This window comes from Dipodomys ordii, unplaced genomic scaffold (assembly GCF_000151885.1).
Source record: "Dipodomys ordii isolate 6190 unplaced genomic scaffold, Dord_2.0 Scaffold46, whole genome shotgun sequence".
Taxonomy (NCBI): Eukaryota; Metazoa; Chordata; class Mammalia; order Rodentia; family Heteromyidae; genus Dipodomys; species Dipodomys ordii.
The window spans coordinates 150922-173595 of NW_012267262.1; the positions used below are offsets into that span (position 1 = coordinate 150922).

The 22674-nt window shown below is 38.3% G+C and overlaps 1 protein-coding gene across 1 annotated transcript in view; it reads right to left on the bottom strand.

Annotated features, from left to right (window-relative positions):
- Tsg101 (tumor susceptibility 101) overlaps positions 1-22674 on the bottom strand; it is a 28588-nt gene that overhangs the window by 5474 nt on the left and 440 nt on the right. Inside the window, exons 2-7 of the mRNA XM_013019658.1 lie at positions 20125-20209; positions 17633-17698; positions 16127-16290; positions 14451-14577; positions 9944-10010; positions 7045-7136 (exon numbers count right to left, since the gene is read on the bottom strand). Of these exons, the coding sequence (XP_012875112.1) occupies positions 7045-7136; positions 9944-10010; positions 14451-14577; positions 16127-16290; positions 17633-17698; positions 20125-20209 (601 nt within the window). The remainder of the gene's footprint in view (positions 1-7044; positions 7137-9943; positions 10011-14450; positions 14578-16126; positions 16291-17632; positions 17699-20124; positions 20210-22674) is intronic.

The following is a 22674-nucleotide window of genomic DNA, read 5'->3' on the forward strand; positions in this document are numbered from 1 at the left end:
ACTTTGGCTTTCAAAAGATATTTGATTATATAATACCACAAGGACATAAAATGTATACTTTGGCCAGGTGCAGCAGCTTACACCAGTAATCTCAGCTACTAAGTGGAGATGATATTGAGTTTTGAGGTCAGGTTGGTCAAAAAGTTAGAAAGAGCTTGATCTCAACAAAAAAAATTTGGGGTATGATGACAGGTAGAAGCTGGTCTAGTGATTTCCCTTTTTACTGTTGGATATGAAAGATGTCTTCTCACAGAAAATGGTCCTTATCTCATTCAACACTGGAGGTTCTCAAATTCTCAGGCACCACAGATTTTTTTTTTTTAATTGTGAAAATACCGTACAGAGGGGTTACAATTACATGAGCAAGGTAATGAGTTCATTTCTTATCAAGCTTTGTTGCCTCCTCCTTTGTTTCCCCTTATCATTCCTGCCCTCCTATCCCTCATCCACCTTTTTTTTTTTTTTCTTATTGTTGTTTTTGGGCAGTCCTGGGGCTTGAACTCAGGCCTGGCTCTGTCCCTGAGCCTATCTGTGTTCAAGGCTACTCTACCACTTGAGCCATAGTGCCACTTCCAGCTTGCTAGGCAAGCACTTTACCACTAAGCCACATTCCCAGCCCTACCACAGGTTTTCAAGGGAGTCTAGAGTTCTTCCCCCCCCCCCTTCACTATCTCATATCCACTACAGAAAAAATAAGGTTTTTTTAACTTGTACTTTCTTTTTGTAGCAGTTAAAAATAAATGTGGACAGTGTCTCTAGGGGCCAGGTCTTCCCAAAGAATGTCCAGCAGACCTGCTTTATACTCAGTGAGAGTAGTCCAGTAGCTCCCAGTGTTTATGACCTTTCCCTACAGGATCTCCTTTCCTCCTAGCTAGAGATTCTAGCTAGAGAACTTTTGTGGATGGGGAGCTAAGAACAGTATCTGTCCTTTAGGATTCACATGAGAGGCTGGGAATACCCTGGGTTCAACTCCTCAGTACCACATAAACCAAAAAGGCTGAAGTGGTGCTGTGGTTCAAGTGGTAGAGTGCTAGCCCTGAGCAAAAGAAACTCAGACAGGCCCTGAGTTCAAACCCCAGGACTTGTGATAAAAGAAAAAAAAAAAGGATTCTCAAGAGGCAGTTAATACTTCCCATTGATTGTAAGTCCATTTAGCAGTACTTTCCAGGATTTGTTTCTAGTTTTATAAAAATATTTCAGATTAACTTCATTTTTCTGAAAAATGTATTAACTCTTTCAGAGAGCCTGTTTATTGGAATTCAGAGCTGCAAAGACAGAGAGCTACCATATTTTTCCTGTAAAAACTGAGTTGATATTTTGTTTATTTTTGTGTTGGTTGTGGGTATTGAACTCCCTGGATGTTGTCTCTGAGCTTTTCTGCTCAAGGCTAGTGCTCTACTACTTTGATCCACAGCAGCACTTTCAGTTTGGAGATATGAGTCTCGTGGACTTTACTGCCTGGGTTGGCTGTGAACCCTGATCCTCGGATCTCAGCCGCCTTAGTAGGATTACAGGCATGAACATTTTAACACTGATGATCTCTCTATACCAAAGTTTCCTAAGCATTCTTGTCAGCTAGTGCCATCACCTCTAAGCTATTTCTTCCAATTTCTTACTGTTTTCCTCTGACACATCATCTCTTCTCCCACTCCTTGATTTATTCCCTCCCTATATACAATGAAGACAACAAAGGACTCCAGCAGCCTTCCTTGACTCCTGCTTTGTATTATCATTCATTCACTCTGGTATTTCTCACCTCTTTCTGCCACTCCTACTCTCAGTGAGCCTTTCCCCTTGTCCATTTCTTAATGTTTGCTTCATTTCTTAAAGCTGGCTTCATTCAAACTGTGCCAGTTTACTTGGACTGTTAACTCAAAGGCTCATCTGCTATATTCTAACCAAAATCTTCAATCCCTTGGATTCTTCTCAAAGCCCTAAAAGTAGATTTTTCCTATCTTTCTACAAAGGTCATAACATTCAGAACATCTTCAAAGAATACTGAAATCATCAATGGGAGTCTTCTACTATATATATTTTTTCCTTATTTCTCTTTGCCTCAGAACAAGAACTCTTTCACTTATATGCCTAACTCCTCAAGGTTCAAAAGGACTATCTTTCTTAACATGAAAACTCCAGATCTCTTTGAAGTACCAGATGCTTTTAAGATTCCATTTATCCTTCTTAATTCATAGTCATCAAAGCACAATGACTCCTGGTTTCTGGTTATGCTCCAAAGTCAGTAAAAGAAAGATTCATTTATTAATTTCAATTCCTAGTCTCAAACCATAGATACGAAGTTTATTCATCCTAGTTTTGACTTCTTTTGACTTGAATTTAAGTCCAGTCTTATACATCTTCAGTATAACCCACATATATTCTCAGTGGGAGTAATACTGTCACTAGTAACTACCCTAAAAGGGCTAAATGGTACTTAGGAGGTGAATTTTTTTTAATGTATTAAACAGATATCTATACAAACATACAGCCTAAATGGATATAATATCTTGGTAGCCAATTAGGGTAAGTATCTAGAAAGGCTAGGAGGATATTATGAAAAAAAGAGATTAACAAACTGCTGAAATCCTTCTATGACTTTGTTTTCCAGCCAGGTGTTTTTTTGCTACTTGTAAATTCATTTGTTGGTCTTGACTCCCTTATTCCAATCTCATTCTTAAATTTAAGATGTACATCTACTATACTTAAATCACCTATGGAAAATAACTATGTTGAAGGCCTTGCAAAGCCTTGCCTTGCTCAAACTACCTGAAAGATTATCCTGTTCTTGTCCATAATCACAACTACCTCTCCCAGCAACAAACTCTAAGCCATTCTAAACCAACAATTTAACAATACTCTTAAATTCCATCTCTCTACTGTGAAATTATAGGTAAAACTAATTTCCACCAATAATCTTTTCTTCGTTAATCATACCTTTTCAAGCAGTAGTGCAACTAGAACCTATTTTAACAATTCTTACTATATTTATTAGTTTAGAAACATTTTCCGTGGCTGAGTATGGTGATTTATGCCTGTTATCCTAGCTTCCGGAAAGATGAAGATAGAAGAATTACATTTCAAAGCTAGACCAGGCAAAAAGTTAGCAAGACACTAATACTTTTGAATTATATTAACAGTTTTATTATATTGTAATACTTTGTATTATGTAGTCTAAACGCTAAACTTGTGAATGACACTGAATGACGCTGAATGATTTCCTAAAATTAACAGAATGAGTCAGGTTCTAGGAGTCTAGCACAAAAGCAATCTCAGCACCTCAGATTGCTATAGGTCCTTAGGATGTGTTTTTATGGAATCTTCCCTTCTCTTACCTTCTGTTGGAATTCAGAGGTAATTACTGCAATTGTTTATAAACATAAAATTTCTAAATGACAAAGTAGGATTAATCCAAATGAAAGATCTAATCCACGTATCAGCAAACTGACCGCCAAACTTTCTTCCTTTAATGGGCTTTGATTGGAAGGGGTATTCATACATGAATATAAAGCATTTACCATTATTGATTTACACAGTATCACTGTTTGGCATTATTTAAATAATTCTCACTGTATATACAATTCATTGCTAAGCCTGAAGATACTGTTCCTGTCCCCAAAAGGATATTTATATTACTATCAAGATATACTATGAGAATTCAGTCTTTCTGACTTGCTTTGATTTGCCTTTTTGCCAGGGAGGTGAAAATTGGTCTATGATTTGTTTCTCCAAACAAATTATTAAATCATCATTGTTTTATTTTTTATTTTTATTTTTTGGGTCCGGTCGTGGGGCCTGAACTCTGGGCCTGGGCGCTGTCCCTCAGCTCTTCAGCTCAAGGCTAGCACCCTACCACTTGAGCCACAGCGCCACCTCCGGCTTTTTTTGCTTATGTGGTGCTGAGGAATCGAACCCAGGTCCTCAAGCATGCAAGGCAAGTGCTCTACCACTGAGCCACCTTCCCAGCCCTGTTTTTTTTTTTTTTTACCAGTCATAGAGCTTGAACTTGGGGCCTGGGTGCTGTTCCTGAGCAATTTTGCTCAAGGCTAGTGCTCTACCATGTGGAGCCATAGTGTCACTTCTGGTTTTGTAGTGGTTAACTGGAGATAAGAGTCTCATGGGCTTTCCTGCCTGGGCTGGCTTTGAATGCCAATCCTCAGATCTCAGTCCCACGAATAGCTAGGATTACAGGTGTAAGTTACTTGTGCCCAACTTATTAAATCTCTTCTATAATAACCTTCCCTTTTTTCCAAGTTCTATATGAACTTTATTTTACAATTAGCTCAAACCAATTTTTTTTTTTTTTCCCGGTCGTGGGGCCTGAATTTTAGGCCTGGGCGCTGTCCCACAGCTCTTCAGCTCAACCACTTTAGCCACAGTGCTACTTCCAGCCTTTTCTGTTTATGTGGTGCTGAGGAATTGAACCCAGGACTTCATGCATGCAAGGCAAGCACTCTACCACTGAGCCACCTTCCCAGCCTCAGCTCAAACCTATTTTAAGTTTAAATAAGCAAGGATATTTCAGCACTTGCAGAACCTGAATAATGAAAGCAAATGATTTAGTTACTTCTGAAGATTTCTACATTTTAGCTAGATTTTAAGCCACTTTCTATAACAACTTTCACTTCTGATATATAAAGTTTCCAACCTATTCTCCACTGAGGGGAGAGTCCCCAAATACAGGAATGGTGATCTTGTCTCCAAAAAAAAAATTAATGAAAGTACCATTCATGACTATAGAAAGAATATGTCATCTAATGTCAACTACCTCAAAGAATGTGGGAAACACATTTATTCACTTACTAAACATACATAATAAAATATGTCAAAAAGTTGGTATATTTCATGAGAACCTTTCACAGACTTAATTGATTTAAAGAATTAACTATTCAAGCCAGATGCTGGTGGCTGATGCCTGTAATCCTAGCTACTCAGGAGACTGACATCTGAGAATCGTGGTTCAAAGCCAGCCTGGACAGGAAAGTCTTTGGGACTCTTATCTCCAACTAACCACCAAAACACTGGAAGTGCTGTGGCTCAAGTGGTAGAGTGCTAGCCTTGAACTGAAGAGCTGAGGAGGGACAGTGCCTAGACCCAGAGTTCAAGCCCATAACCAACCAAAAAAAAAAAAAATTAACTATTCAGTCATGTGAACAGGAGTTAGGCCAAATTGTAATGTCAGTTTTTTACAAGGTGATAATTTATGGGCTCGGAAGGTGGCTCAGTAGTAGAGTGCTTGCCTTGCATGCATGAGGTACTGGGTTCGATTCCTCAGCACCACATAAGCAGAAAAAGCTGGAAGTGGTGCTGTGGTTCAAGTGGTAGAGCGTTAGCCTTTAACTGAAGAGCTGAGGGACAGTGCCCAGGCCCAGAGTTCAGGCCCCATGACTGACCAAAAAAAAAGACTAATGAAGCTGGGCACCGGTGGCTCACACCTGTAATCCTAGGTACTCAGGAAGCTGAGATCTGAGAATCGAGGTTCAAAGCCAGCTTGGGCAGGAAACGAGTAGAAAACCAGAAGTGGCGCTGTGGCTCAAGCGGTAGAGCACTGGCCTTGAGCTGAAGAGCTGAGGGACAGAGCCGAAGCCCAGAGTTCAAGCCCCATGACTGACAAAAAAAAAAAGACTAATGAAGATGGTATTTCATTAGTCTCCATTTTGAGAAGGATGCAGTAGGAATAGGAATTTAAACTATTTAAAAGAACCTGTCTTATACAGGGTGCTAGTGGCTCACACCTGTAATCCGAGCTATGCAGGAGGCTGAGAACTGAGGATCATGGTTCAAAGACAGCCCAGGAAGGAAAGTCCCTGAGACTCTTATGTCCAATTAACCACCAGAAAATTGGAAGTGGCACCGTGGCTCCAAGTGGTAGAGCACTAGCCTTGAGTGAAAAAGCTCAGGGATAGCTCCCAGAGGCTTTGAGTTCAAGCCCTATGACTAACCAAAACAAAACAAAACCACCAAACAACAACAAAACCCCACACAATCTACATGAAGTTTTATTATAGTACTTAAAAGATGCAGAAAATCCTCCTTTAAGCAATTAGGTACCCAAATGATCAAATGATACAACGGTAAGACAATCACATACAACAGTAAAGTAATCCATTTATCTGTGTAGAAGATAACTGAGTCTAGATTTTCCAAAGACAAATATACCAATAAACCTTGTTAAATTTACTATTTTTAGTTAAATGGATCAAGTTATACCAATACTACATCCTTACTAACAACACATATTTCATCCTAGAATTTCCAGTTTGTGTGTGTGCGTGCATGTGCGTGCGTGCGTGCGTGTGTGTGTGTGCGTGTGTGTGTGTGTGTGTGTGTGTGTGTTGGTTCTGGGGCTTGAACTTAGGGCCTAGGTGCTGTCCTTGAGTTTTTGTACTCAAGGCTGGCACTCTAACACTTGAACCATAGCTCCATTTTAGGCTTTTTGGTGGTTAATTGCAGATATGAATCTCATGGACTTTCCTGCCCTGGCTGGCTTTAAACTGCAATTCTCAGATCTCAGCTTCCTAAGTGGCTAGGATTACAAGCATGAGCCACCAGCACATGGCTTCCTAGTTTCCTTTATAAAATATTAATGGCAGTCTTCACAGAAGTAGAAAAGATAATCCTAAAATCCATTTGGAAATACAGAAAGTATCTACAGAGAAAATAATCCTCAGTGGGAAAATAAAACCCTACTGGCTTAAGGTATCACGGTCTGATTTCAAATTATATTATAGAGCCACAGCGTCAAAACAATGTGGTGTTTGTTTTCATACAAACACACATAAACCAACGAATTGAAGAGAGGACCTAGAAATAAATCCCAGTATCTAAAGCCATTTGATTCCTGACAACAATGCCAAAAAACATGCTCTGTTATATGAATCATTCTTCAAGTTTTTGATTATAGGACTTGACTATTAAAGATTTTCCCTGAAGAATAAAGAATATTCTCAACTTTTGCATGGAATACAGGACTTGACTATTCTAAACTTTTCCAATGGAGACTTGGGACTTTTCTAAAGTGTGGAAATAGAAGTGTTCAGAAGCACTTACCAACAGTGGTCACAGGAGGCTGGGAAGGGTACTGAGAGCTTGTTGTGGCAGGGTATGAGCCACCAGGTGGGTAAGGACAGCCCGGATAACCACTAAAAAACCAAAAACATTACATGTTAAGATGACACAACATGAAAACATTTTTTAAAAATAATACATTTAAGTTACTTTATTGTTATTATAGACGTGATGAAAGCACTTTAAAAAATCTCACCAGGAAGGTAGCTTGACATATACTCTTGTTATTGAACTTACTAGTTATGATTAAATATATTTATTCAAGTAATGGTCTATGGAAATTCCAGTAGTGACTCTGAATTTAAAAATCAATGGTCCAATGTGGTTGCTTGGATTATTTAAGGATCACTGCATAGCAGAAAACTAAAATATTTCTAAGGACAAAATCCCAATATCAAAAGCAGTAAAACTTTTCTGAGAGAACTTTTCTGTCCTTATTCTCTAGTCTATAAGGAAATGACAATATTTTTTTTCTAGTCTCATTAGGAACCTCTGAATATTCAATCTGAAAACATTTTCATTTTAAAAACATTTCTTAAAAACATTTCTTCTAACTTTATGGCATTCTGTGTCAACTATGTATTCATATCAAAGTCAGAATAACATTCTTTGTAAGTATTCTCCTTGAAGCTGGGCACTGATGGCTCATGCCTATAATCCTAGCTGCTTTGGAGGCTGAGATCTGAAGATCAGGGTTCAAAGCCAGCCTGGGCAGGAAGTCTGTGAGACTTTTATCGCCAATAAACGACTCAGAAAATGCCAGAAGTGGCTCTGTGGCTGAAGTGGTAGAGTGTTAGCCCCAAGAAAAGAGAGGTTCAGGGACAGTGCCCCAGCCCTGAGTTAAATCCCCAGAACTGGCAAAAAAGAAAAAGAAAAAGAAAAAGTATTTTACTATCTAACAAACCTCCTACCTGAAAATATCATTTCCAGTATTCCTGCAAATGCTTATTTTTTTCTAATACTGAACATCAGTGCTTACAATCTGCATTCTGGAAGATCACTTAAGTATTTTGAAGACTTTAAATACTAAACATTTCAAAACTAACGTTTTCCACACAAGTCTTTTCTTCTTTAAACTTTTTTTTGGGGTAGGATGGGGCTAACTAGGCCTTAAATTGACAAGCACTCTGTAACTTGAGCTATACTCCAACCCTTTGTTGTATTAGTTATTTGTCAGGTAGAATTTTGAGTTTCTTCTGGAGTGAGCCACAAACTATGATTCTTCTAAATAGCTGGGAGTACAGCTGTGTACCACCCATGCCTGGCATATTAATTGAGATGGGGGTCTTACTTTTAACTGGGCTAGCCTCAGTTATTTTAATCTCTGCCTCTCAAGTAGATGAGATCAGAGTACAGGCCACTCTGCCTAGCACAGATTAAATATTCTTAATTTGTTCAATCATCCTTTATAGGACATGATTTTTTTTTTTGGCTCTAATCACTTTCTTCTGAATGTGTATTAGTTTGTGTTTCTTTCTTTTTTTTTTTGTCGGTCGTGGGGCTTGAACTCTGGGCCTGGGCACTGTCCCTCAGCTCTTCAGCTCATGGCTAGCGCTCTACCACTTGAGCTACAGCGCCACTTCCGGTTTTCTGGTGGTTTATTGGAGATAGGAGTCTCACAGTCTCTCCTGCCCGGGCTGGATTTGAATCGGGATCCTCCTATCTCAGCCTCCTGAGTAGCTAGGATTACAGGCGTGAGCCACCAGCGCCCGGCTAGTTTGTGTTTCTTTTATAATGCAGAAAAATAGCTAAGTTTGGCACTTGCCTGTAATCCCAGCTATTCAGGAGGCTGAGAAAGGAGGAGTGCAAGTTTGAACTTACTCTGGCTACCTAGCAAGGCATTGTCTCAGCAAAGGAAACAAAAAAAGAAAAACTGGATTACTAGCTACCTGTTAAACAAATAATGTTTTGATTACTCCTACTTTATCAATGTAAGGTCTATGACATTTACAATTCTGATCAACATGGATTCTAGCTGGGTTTACACCTCCCAAGTAGGTAGGTCTGCATTATATACCTACTTATTTGGGAGGAGGAGACTGGGAGGACCATAGTTGGAGGCCAGCCTTGAGAGATACCCATCTCAATCTACAGCTGGATGCAGTTGTATACCTATCATCTTAGCTTCAAGGGAAGCATAACAGACCCAGGCCAGCCTGGTCATATATATGAGAACCTGTTCAAAATTAATGAAGGCAAAAAGGGCTTAAGTATGTATGACACAAGTGGTACAATGCCTGCCCAACAAGCATACTCCTTGAGTTCAACTCCAAGTACCACCAAAAACCAAACAACCCCTCCCCCCACAAAACCCCTACCAAATCACAAAACAAAAACATGGCTTCTTTGTGTCCATTAAAATTACTGGTTAAAAAGAGCCAACCTATAGCCCTGGGCAAAAGCACTTTGAGTTATTGGTCAGTAATTCATTGCCAGTGTAGTGGTTCAAAGACTAACTGTATTACCAGCTCTCACTTGTCTACAACAAAATCCTGCACATGACTTGTTGAAATTCTATGTGATCATGATATTTTCTCATCTACCAGTAAAGCAAAACAGAAGAAGCTTAAACATTTTTTTTTTTTGTCGGTCATGGGGCTTGAACTCTGGGCCTGGGCGCTGTCCCTCAGCTCTTCAGCTCAAGGCTATCACTCTACCACTTGAGCCACAGCGCCACTTCTGGCTTTTTTCTTTTTGCTAATGTGGTGCTGAGGAACTGAACCCAGGGCTTCAGGCATGCAAGGCAAGCACTCTACCACTGAGCCACCCTCCCAGCCCATCCTAATCTTATTTTAATGCCCTCATTAGTGATCATTATTTTGATTCAAAAATCAAACACAAAATTGCTGATATAATTACTAAAAAGATAAATCTTCTTTACCTGGGATTAGGAGGGTATCCAGAGGGGTAAGCAGAGATTCCACTTGGCATGCTTGGCATGTAGGAGGCTAAAAACAATTTTTAATATTTTAAAATAATATAATATATGCTATAATAAAGACTACTGAATAAAATATGTACCATGTTAAACCACAGCAAATTTTCACAGCAAAATTTGAGGGTAAGATTTAAATCTCACCCTCAAAACAACAAATATCTGGCCAACATTAGTTTTTTATTACATGGAATATTTTGAAATCAGAATTCTCAAATCATTAAATATGAGTTACAATACTCATGATAATCCCAACAAGAAACAACCAGCAAACAGGCTAAATTGCTCATCTCTACACAAGCTCTCAAGGAATCTATAAATTGAGACGAGTTATTTCAATTTGTAAATTAGAAAAAGGTAATTTTGGCTTCATTTGGTTTAAGATCAGAGATCTCTTCACTGTACTTAAGAAATCTTGTTTTACTGTACTGGCCTAGGGCTTGAAATCAGGGATTGGGCACTATCCCGAGTCACAGCTCTACTTTTGGCTTTTTTGGTGCTTAACTTAAGAATCTCATAGTTTCCAACTTGGGCTAGCTTCAAACTAAGAGCCTCAGATCTCAGCCTCCTGAGTAGCTAGGATTACAGGTGTGAGCCACAGGTGCCAAGCCTTAAGAAATCTTTTGATGTTTCTTTTATGACTATGTTGACCATTAGCACAGCTGTTTTTGTTGGCTTGAGAACTATAAAAGACTTCAAATTATCATGAGAAGTCCAACACAAAATTTACATTCATATTTATCTAGATTGACTATAAATAAAATCTTGGGAAACTATGGAAAAAAAGGTAAAATCTAGCAATCTTAAACAATGCTTTATACATATTTTTCAAGACAGCATTAGTGGCATAGAACTAAGTTTATTAATGATGCCAAGAGGATAATTAACATGGAAGAAGAAAAGGTAATTTGCCTCAACTAAAAATGACTGATTCTCAAAATTAATTTTTCCTAAGTGAAACTTTTCTCATCGAATTAGCCCTTGAGGCAGTAAATATTCTAGTACCTTTTATGTGACAGAAATGAGAAATTTTATGGAGAGAGAAAAGAGAATAAAACAATGAACTCCTGGCTTCAAGTTGCTTAGATTCAGTTGAAGTGACAAAGAATGATTATATTGTGTTCTATGATATATTAAGTGTGAAGATAGGAAAAGTACAGAGTGCTATATTTGGGACCATCCAGGAACAGGCTCTAATGTAAATTTAGGAGATAGGGCAAATAAAAGGGATCAAGTACCAGGAATAATGCAGGAAGCTTGAAGGTGAGAAACATGAAGATTTCAAAGAACCAACTTTTAGAGAATATAAATGGGTTTGAGAAGTATGCTGGGCTCCTATCTAGAAGGGTCTTTTACTAGTTGCAGAATATACATAATTTCCAAGTGTCAGTGTTCACAGTCTTGTTAGGATGATTCAATATAGATTTTTTAAAGTCAAATAAAGCAAGGATGATATTAAATATTTCAGAAATTTAAAAAAGTTTTTGAAAATATCACAGTAGCTAGATCTTTTTTCTGCCACAAAGCACACCTGACCATTTGTGTGTGTGTGTGTATGTGTGTGTGTACACATGCGTGTGTGTGCGCATGCAGTAGCATTTGGGGTTGAATTCAGGGCCTTGCACTTTTGCTTTACTTTTTTTGCTCAGTGCTGGTGCTTTACCACTTAACTACACCTCCATCTCTACAAATACCTTTTTCAAAAGATAAGGACACTACTAAGTGTCAACAATAGACAACCACTCCTATAAATACAGACTACCATCTCATAGTGGTTTGCAACTTCATTTAAGTACAAGCAATTTTCCTTTTCTGAAGTTCTAAAAAGCTAATAATTGAACTAAAGCCTTCAAGATTCAACTTTTAGAAATAAGTATCATTTAAATCCCAGACAGCAAAGAACTAGATACCAGGTTAATTTTAGAGCCATAATAAAATGGGGTACCAATATATATAATACATGGGGTAACTGTGATAATATGAAGTCCTTAGCTGTGACTTATAGTTACCACTCAACAAATGCATAATCATTACTGTTGTCAAAAATTGAAGTTTGACTATACTATAGTGCTGATGTCTCTTTCTTCCTCATGGTCTGACCATGCTGCTCAGGCTATCTTTGAACTTCTGTGATCTTCCTGTATCTTGAGTAGTAGAAACTACAGGCACATACATCATGCTTGGCTATAACACTGTTAGATTTTTCTATTTTTTAAAATTCTTACTTTGTGCTATTGATGGGGCTTGAATGCAGTGGCTGGGTGTTGTCCTTGAATTATTTTGTTCAAGGGTAGCACTTTACCACTTGAGCCAATTCCACCTTTTTGATAGGTAACTGAAGATAAGAGTCTCACAGACTTTCCTGCCCTGGCTAGCTCTGAACCATGATCCTCTTATCTAGCTTCCTGAGATTACAGGATTACAGGCCTGTAGCATCAGAGCCTAGCATAACCCAGCAAATTAAAAGCCATCCTATAAGAAATTAAAGGATATTTTGAGCAATGATGATACTAAAAGAAGTGTATAACACAATATTTATTTGAATATGTATCCAAATTTCTTGGCTATTTTTTTGTACGTATGAGGGGAGGATAGAATTCAGATCTTTATTTCTTTATAGTAAAAAAAATATTAATGCTAAGAGCCACTCACGAGACTAAAATGTGAGGATTATGGTTCAAAAATCAACCAAGCTGAAAGGCTGGAGATTCTATCTCCACTTAACTAGTAAAAATGCTGAACCAGAGATGTGGCTCAAGTGGAAGAGTGCCAGCTGTGAGCAAGAACGATGAGTGTGAGGCTCTTAATTTCAAGCCCTGGTACTGGGACCAAAAAGAAAAAAAATGATGATGATGATTTATACTGCATAAATGTATAAAATTTATTAAAACTGGAATGAACTAATAAACTGGTCTCTAGTAATTTTACTTAAATTAACCCTAGAGTGTTACTGCTTGTAGTGAGTGAGCTGGAATCTGTGAGATTCTTATCTCCAACTAACCACCAAAAAGCTGGAAGTAGAGTTGTGGATCAAGTGGTAGAAAGCCAATCTTGAGGGGAAAAAGCTAAGGCACAGAGCCCAGGCGCTGAGTTCAAGCCCCAGTACTTGCACCAACACAACAACAACAACAAAACTGCAATAGTGAACATAGTGTACACTCTTTCCAAATACTGAAATTCCAATGTCAGGAAAATCCGCAAGTTAAGGGAACAAAAGCATTGCTTAGACTACCTAAATGTCTGAAAAGGGTTACTGGTTATGTTATATGAGCAAATAACTAACAATAAGATTAGGAAATATTTGGTACTTCAAAATCAAATAAGCAAAACTGTGTACTCTTGGGTACTATAGTCAACAGTATTTAAAAAGATGAGAGCAAATTTCTGATCCAAAATAATCACTATTAACAGGTGGGATGTGGATCCGAAAACTAAGCTTATTCTGGGAAGGTAGGAAAAGAGAGAAATAGGTTTGAAGCGTTGTGTTAAGATTCCCATTCTGCTTATATCAAGATGCTCTTCAAGAAAGATTAGAAAGGAATAGGATGATTTTTCAGAAGAAAATGAAAGCTCACATAATTTATGTTAAAACTTAAATAATGCCCCTAGTACCAGTACAGGAAGCAGAGGGCAGGAGGATTACAAGTTTTGAGGCTAGGCTCAGCTACATGGTGAGTTCAAGGCCAGCCTGAGCTGCAATAGCAAAAAACAAAACAACAGTAACAACAAAAAACAAAGCTCAGTTATATTAAAAAATAATGTTCATCGAAAACAGACAGACAAAACAAACCACAGGTGAAAACACAAAGAAATACAAATTTAGTAAAGTCAAAACAATTAAGTACAACCAATTCCCAACTGTTCAGAGTATTTTTAAAGTATCAGTTAAGAATTGTTTACATTAATGGACTGTAAGGATAATAAATACCAATCAGAGAACTGACACAATCTCAATGTTCCCATCTTCCACAAATTGTAAAATCATGAATTGACTGTACTAAAGAGAAAACAGCTGAGAGCTAGATGTCCAATTGTGTATACCCAGAATAGCTGAATATGAATGATTCAATTAACCTTATACCTAATTCTTATGTACAATATTGATCATGCAGGTTCAAAAAGAAAAGACAGGCTACCTTTCATGTTATATTGCTTCCAAGCTAGTCAAGTAAGGCTATTCTATGGCATGCATAATTTAAAAATTCTAGCTCTATTTCAGCATTTTCTCCTCTATCTTGGAATTCAGCAGATCCACACATAGATTTCTACCCACAAACAGAAGCCCAAACGGCAGTCTTTGGTAGGAATCTGTACATGCAGATGTGGGGCCTCAGCATACTTCCCCAAATTCCACTAACTTGACAAGCTAAAAAGCAAAGTGCAGTTATTAAAAATTTTTATAAGGCTGTTTTCCTTTGTTTATGTTTTAAAATCGAATCTCAATTTTACTTACTATTTGGTGGCCCTGTAGCCTGATATGGTGGATATGACGCTGAAATAGTAGGACGAGAGAAGACTGGAGGTTCCTCTCCAAATACCACAATCATGACCTGAATAAGCCCCAACAAATCTGACTGTGGCTAAAAAAGAAAAACATATAAATATCAGCTCAAGTCATTTTCCAGTAAAAAAGAAAATTTTGGCCATTTATCATCAGTTTTTAACTCAGTTTGACAGTTTTCTAAGGTCTCAATCATAAAAATTTTATTTAATCTTATTTTAATAAAGGCAGGTGCTTTTTAATCATTATTTGTATATTTGTGGGAGGCCTCATTTCATGTATATAAAAACAGTATGCTAAACAGAATTATTCTTCATCTGAGTCCACAGACCTAACTAAAACTTTTAACTGTCAATGGACAATTTAAGTGTAATGACATAAATTCAGAAATGAATATAAGCAGTGATCACAATGTGATTTAAAATTTTAAAAAAGCAATCTTATTACTTTGAAAACACATAGGAGTCTTTCTTTGTTTCTGTTGTTTGAGACAGGTCTGTCTTATAATTTGAACTTATAATTTTCCTACCTCAGCCTCCCAAGTCCTCAGATTACAAGCATGAGTCACCATGCCCAGCTAAAACTTTTTTTTTTGGTCGGTTGTGGGGCCTGAACTCTGGGCCTGGGTGCTGTCCCTGAGCATTTCAGGTCAAGCTAGTGCTCTACCACTTGAGTCACAGCACCACTTCTGGCTTTTTCTGCTTATGTGGTGCTAAGGAATGGAACCCAGGGCCTCATGCATTGAAGGCAAACACTCTATTACAGAGCCACCTTCCCAACCCCAGCTAAAACTCTTAAAATTTATTTTTATTTAAGGTAGTATTAAGAACTCTGGATTATGGGTAGACTCTAGCTTAAAATTGTTGGGGTATAGAACAAAAGATGGAAATTGTCAAAGAATCTTTCCTTCCTTTAACAGTTACAAAGACAGTGTTGTTTTTTCCTCTCAAATATTTACTAACCCCTATTTAAGGTAAACTATGTTGGGCAATGTTACTCAAACTGACTTATTTGATGGCCCTATTCTTAAGTCTTAATCTAGTTTTTTTGTGCATTCCTAATCTCACTGAGTTCTTCTATGAACTCATCAATTTCCTCCAACCCCCCAACCCCCCACCTCCTTCAGTCGTGGGGCTTGAACTCTGGGCCTAGGCACTGTCCCTGAGCTCTTCAGCTCAAGGAAAGCACTCTACCATTTGAGCCACAGCACCACTTCCAGTTTTCTGGTGGTTTATTGGAGATAAGAGTCTCATGGACTTTCCTGCATGGGCTGGCAACAGTGATCCTCAGATCTCCGCTTCCTTAGTAGCTAGGAGTGAGCCACTGCCCGGCTGAACTCATCAGTTTCTAAAACAGTAGTCATCTTTTTGTTGTTGGTTGTGGAGCTTGAACTCTGGGCCTGGATACTGTCTCTAAACTCTTTAGCGCGAGGCTAACCCTTCTACCACTTGAGTCACAGTGTCACTTCCTATCTTCTGGTGGTTAATTGGAGATAAGAGTCTTATGGACTTTTCCTGCCTGGGCTGGCTTTGAACTGTGGTCCTCAGATCTCAGCCTCTTGAGTAGCTAGGATTACAGGCTTAAGCTACCTTGGCAGCAGTAGTCATCTTAATCCTATTAATACTCACATGTTTCCATTCATGTAGATAAGGAAGATATATTTTCCCATTTGCATCAACATGCTTTCCTGTTTTAATAGTCATTGAAATAGTAGGCTTAACGAAACAGATAGGGGGGTTATATGGGTATGTGTCCAGCAGCCATAGGCATATTGGGATATTATATGTATTACCTGAGAGAGAAGGAGAAACTTGTTACTTTATTTTTGCTATTTTTCAATAGCTTATTAGGTAACAAAGAGACAAGAATATACATACATACATATAGCAACAAAACTTTCATTTCAAAGCAGTTTAAGACTAGTTTCTCAAATTCTCATTTCACAAAATATATCAGTAGGATGAAGGCACTAAACTGATTACTATTTTCCCAGCATCTGCCTGCTGCTGTAAAACAGTCTTCACAAATTATCCTTTTTTAACTTCCATTTTTTAGTGTTTACTTATTTTTTAATATTTAGTGTTGCTAGGGTTTGAACTCAGTGACTCCCTCTCGAGCCATTCTTTTGACCAAATGAGTTTTTGCTACGTATGTCATTTCAGTTAAGGCTTGCTTTGGGGGTTGGGGATTTGGAAATAAGAGGATAAATGTAACTTAAAGCATTATTATCAGAGATTAAAAACTTGATATTCCCTTTCTGAAATATAAAATCCAGTTCAACAATCAGATCCTAACTGGTGTCTACAATGTGGTCAGCCACCAGTGCCTGGCTTAAGCAGTTTCTTTATGAAGCTGAATGTTTCCTTATCATTGTAAGCATCCCAGCAGAAGGTGGTGGACTGGATATCAGCGACAGATTATCATTAGCATTATTACCAACAGCATAACCATAAATAGCTACTTTTATTGTCTGCTTATTATATACCACATTGTGCTTCAAGTTTTTTCCATCTATCACTTACTGGCTGCCTGGACTGGCTTTGGAAACTGTGATCCTCAGACCTCATTCAGCCTCCTGAGTAGCTAGGATTACAGATGTGAGACACCAGTACCTGGCTATATATATTATTGATGAATTCTCAGTTAGCCTGAGTTGGGTACTATTATTAGTTAGGAATTATTATTCAAATATATAAAAGTATGTCTTGACCACTATACCACATAAGTTCCCATGGATGGGAAAACTTGAATGGTGTGAGAGGTTGAACTAGAAGTTATTTAAGATCATATTTTGGTTTTAATACTCTTTGACTTTTCAAAACATTCAATTTTTCTAATGCAATTAAGCATTTATTAGCTACTATATCCTAGTAAAGGTGGGTTTTTTCTTTCCCTTTTTTTTCATTGTGCTGAGGATCGTTCAATAACCCAGGGCCTTGTGCATGCTAGGTGCATTAATAGATCAGGAAGGTTTTAAGCAGCAGAAAATGTGAGACTTGGCTGCTAAATGAAGATGACTTAGGACAGAACTATTATTAAAACCACGAAATGGTAGGTTGAATTTACTTAGAACCCTTCGACAATATAGTATGTCATCAAATATAACTACATTAGAACATAAATAAGTTGTTTACCTCTGTAAGGCACAGGAATTGTTCCAGTGAGGTTCATTAGTTCTCTGGAACTGCCATCATTAAAAACTGAAAGAAAAAAAACAAAGATTTAATTACAAGCTTTTTTCTTTTTGGTTGGTTGTGAGGCTTGAACTCTAGGACTGGGCACTGTCGCTGAGCTCTTCAGCTCAAGGCGAGTGCTCTACCATTTGAGCCACAGCATTTCTTCTGGTTTTCTGGTGGTTTATTGAAGACAAGAGTTTCACAGAATTTCCTGCTTGGGCTGGCTTTGTACCATCATCCTCAGATCTCAGCCTCCTGAGTAGCTAGAATTACAGGCATGAGCCAGTGGGTGTCCAGCTTACAAGCATTTTTGTAAAAACACTTTAAGCTTTTTTGTTGTTCTTTTCACAAACATTGGTTAAATGTATTAGTATCCTTGAAAAGGACTAACTTGTTAATGTACCACCTTCTTTGTATAACAAACAATTCTTTGTTGATTGTATCTGTGGACCAGCTCAATAATATAAAGAAAGAATGCTTTGGTCAATTTATAAAAATGGAGGTGAATGCTATGGTTCCAGTTCCAGTAAATATTAGCTTTTGATATCCAACTAACATAATTCTAAAACTATTTAAAAATCACTGTTAATGCAGAGGGTGTAACTGAAGGGTAGAACAGTTGCCTAGCATCCTTGAGACCCTGGGTTTGATCCCTACCACCAAAACAAGATAATTTGATATTATTGGGAGGTGGCATAAGCTAAGAAGTAGATCTAGTTCAAAGGGGGTTATAGAGAGTGCTCCTCAAAAAGGTATATCTTGTCTCTAGCCCCTTTTCTCTCTCTGCTTCCTGGCTACCATAAAGTAAGCAATTTTCCTCTGCTAAGCCCTTCTGTCATGATGTTCTGCCTCACCACTGGCCCATAGTCAATGTAATCCAAAAGACCATGAAACTTCTGAAACTGTGAGCCAAGAGAAATGTTTCCTCATTTAGGATAATTTTCTCAGGTGTCTGTCACAGCAACGGAAAGCTAACAGACTTAATGCACAGTGAACACACAAAAAACTAGTTAGGCCAGGAACAGGGACTCATGCCTGTCACTCCAGGTGTATGTGGAGATTGGGAGCCTCAGTGTTCCAGGCAGTTCTGTCAAAAAGTTCATGAGAACCTATTTCTACCAATAAAAACTTGGGTACTCCAGTCATCTTAGCTATGTTGATGCATAAATAGGAGAACCACAGTCCAGGCCAGCCTGGACATAAATGGGAGACCCTATTAGAAAAATAACTAAAACTTATCTGCCTATTAAGCACAAAGTCTCAAGCCCAAACTCTGTTACCACCAAACAGCTCTCTACATCGCTGATATTAGTTCTTTTACAAATTCTTTTGTTGGCAACTGTAAGGGTCCTTCCCCTCAGTCCTGGGCCCTATCCTTGAGCTCCTTTTGCTCAAGTCTAGTGCTCTACAACTTTAACTTTGAGCACAGTGCCACTTCTGGTTTTCTGGAGGTTAATTGGAGACAAGAGTCTCATGGACTTTCCTGCCTGGGCTGTCTGTGAACTGCGATCCTCAGATCTACTCTAGAGTAGTAGTAAAATCAATTTCTATTTATTTTATGTATTTAAAAATAAAGACATCTTATATAAACTTAGGATTTTATTTACTCTAAAAGTATTTCGATCTTTTAAAATTTTTGTCTGGGAATGCTCTTATTCTACTTGTTAGCTCACAGCTGGTGTTCTGCTTCTTGAGCCATGCCTCCAGTCCATCATTTTGATGGTTAATAGAAGACAGAGTCTCACTGACTTTTTTGCCAAGGCTGGCTTCAAATCATGATCTTCTTATCTCAGCCTTTTCCACCAGCACTCATCTTAATTTTGTTTTAATTAAAGAAATTAAACTTCCCTCTTCAACATTTTTCACTAGATGTCTAAGGATAAAATTGAGAAATAAGGAACTAAAAGATCTTTAAAACTTCCTCCTGCAAATGTATAATCCATGTGAATCCCTGGGTTTTACATTAAAACCACAAAACAGAAATAAACTCCTTCATAGGTTTACACTTGCAGAGTTGTATGAGAGCAATTAAAAAAAAGAGCTAAACAAATACAAGATCTTATAATTTTCCATTCCCTAACACTTTTATTAGTTGGAAGTTCAATTCTACAATTAAAATAACCAACAACTGCTGGGTGCTGGTGGCTCACGCCTGTAATACTAGCTACTTAGGAGGCTGAGATCTGAGGATCACAGTTCAAAGCCAGCTAGCGCAGAAAAGTTCGTGAAACTCTTATCTCTAATAAACCACTCAGAAAACCAGAAGTGGCACTGTGGCTCAAGTGGTAGAGAGCTTGCCTGGAGCTGAAGAGCTGAGGGACAGCTCCCAGGCCTAGAGTTCCAGCCCAAGGACAAAAAAAACAACAATCTTAGAAAATGAGAAAACTATAGTCATAAACAAAGATCACACTCAAAGTATAGGAACAGGTATTTTTACTGCATGAACTCACCATATGACTCCAATACAGGTTTGAGATCTTTGTATAGAGTAATAACATTGACAGTTTCTCGTACAGTTAGGTCTCTGTATTTGTACTGAAAAACAAAAGTTAAAAAATAATTTAGTTCAAAACAAATGCTTGTTATTTTACTGTTAGATTACTTTTCTTACACTCTAATTTCCTTCACGGCACTCTTCTTAAGGAGTATAATTGTTTTCACTAATCATTAATATAATTAAAAGTCTGGAAGGACTTCAAGCTTTAATTTCACTTTTGTTACCCAGCTGAGCCCTTGAAAGCTACTCACCACCATTTTCTCTTTTCTCAAATCTGTGTGTGTGGGGGGGGGTTTCTTTGTTGTTATTTTCTTTTGAGACAGCCCTCACTAGATTCTGTCATTTCATCAAGGTCATCAATGTATGTTAGAGGGTATGGAATGGCTAATTCTTATCTTCATGTTACTTAACCTATGAGCAGTAGTTGACAAGAGTTGATTCTTTCCTACTAAGGCATGTTATTAATTTGATTTCCAGAGCACCAATGCTTGTATTCCTCTTTTCTGGTTATTCCTTCTCATTCTTTTCAATGATTCTTCCTTTTCTCCTTATCAGTTAATGTTACTGAATGTCAAAGCTCATTCTTGGTACTCCTATTTATCTAAATTCATGTTTTGGTGGTTTCCTTTATATTTTAAAATGCCATTTATAAATTGAGAACTGCTAGATTAAAACTTCATAATTTGAAGCTCAGTGCTGGTGGCTTACCCTGTAATCCTACCTACTCAGGAGGCTGAAATCTGAAGAACACTGTTCAAAAGCCAGTGCCAGTTAGGAAAGGCTCCAAGACTCATCTCCAATTAGTCACCAAAAAGCCTGAAGTGGTAGGGCACCAGCCTTGAGGAAAAGAAGCTGACAGAGAATGAGGCTCTGAGTTTAATACCCAGCACCAGTAGAAAAACAACTTTCTGGTCTGAGCCTCTTTGCTGAACTCCAGTATCACAGGCCTTCATTTTCTATTTTCACTTACTCATGGTGAATTGCAGTTTGAAAAATATTACCTGGAAAACTCTTGAAGTAAAAAACTGGTGTTAGTTTGCAGGAAGTTCTGAGTAGTGCAACACTATGCTGAAAGCTCATGTTGTCCTACCCAGGAAGTGAATCATTGCTTTGCCCAGAATATACATACACTGAATATTACCCTGCCTGCTAGTGACCTAGAGGCTAAGATAAACAATTCCAATGTTTGTGTTCAAGAACTCTTATTTTACAAATGATCTCAAAAATGATCTCAAAGTGTAAAAGTAGTGATGCTAGCAACCTAATTATAATTAGTTCTATTTTTATCATTATTGTGGGTTCCTTTACTGTATTTAATCCATAAATTATATATATATATATATATATATTTTTTTTTTTTTGCCAGTCATAGGGCCTGAACTCTGAGTCTGGGCACTGTCGTCCCTCAGTTCTTCAGCTCAAAGCTAGTAGGCTAATACTCTAGCCACAGCACCACTTTCGTTTTTTCTGTTTATGTGGTGCTGAGGAATTGAACCCAGGGCCTCATGCATGCAAGGCAAGCACTCTACCATTGAGCCACTTTCCCAGGCCCTCATAAATGAAATTTTATCATGGTCTGTTTGCATAGGAAAAAAAAAAAAACCCAGTATGTACAGGGTTCAGTTGCATTCTGCTTCAGGAATCCTATGTGGGTTTTGAAATACATTCCTATGGATGAACAAGGGTTTCCATCATTCTTGCTTTTATAAAAGTATCCGAAGCTAGTGTGTGCGCCAGTGGCTCTATCCAGGAGGCTGAGATCTGAGGATTGTGGTTTGAAGCCAGCTGGGCAAAGTCAGTGAGATCCTTAGCTCTAATTTTCCACCAAACAGTTGGAAGGAGAACTATGGCTCAAGTAGCTAAGACCACTAGCCTTGGGCACAAAAACTCAGGGACAGTGCTCAAGTCCGGAGTTCAAGACTGGTGAAGTCAATTCTCAATCATTTCATATACATTATTCCAATTAGCTTTAAGGACAAAAAAGATTAAACAAATAAGACATTCCATTCTGCTATCTGGTGTCACATGTGAAGTAATTATCAAATGAAATTGCTTTCAAATACAAAATACCTAATCGCTTCTTACTTACACACACACACACACACCCCATCCAGTTGTACTAACTGAAAGCAAATAAATATACGTTATAAACAGCATTCAATGGTTACTCCTAGTAAATCTCTGGTCATGGAATTCCATCTAGGGGAGGGAGGGACTAGCAATTCCGGATTCTCAGGACCATTTTACTTAATCGAGTCAATTCAAGTTTCTGGTCTCCCGCGGGCCGCCGCTGAGCCGCGTGGGGAATACCAATCTGAGCGAGCTGCTCCGTCTCCGGGGGCCAGCGAGGGAAGGGCGCAGACGGATTCCCGGGACCGGCACGGAGAACTGCCTCCGACCAGGAACTAAGTACCGCCCCCTCCTTCTGTGTAGGAGATGTAAGACGGAAACTCTCCAGCCCCGCCGGCAGTGCCGACTCTCCGGGAGAGAGGAGGGCGGGCGG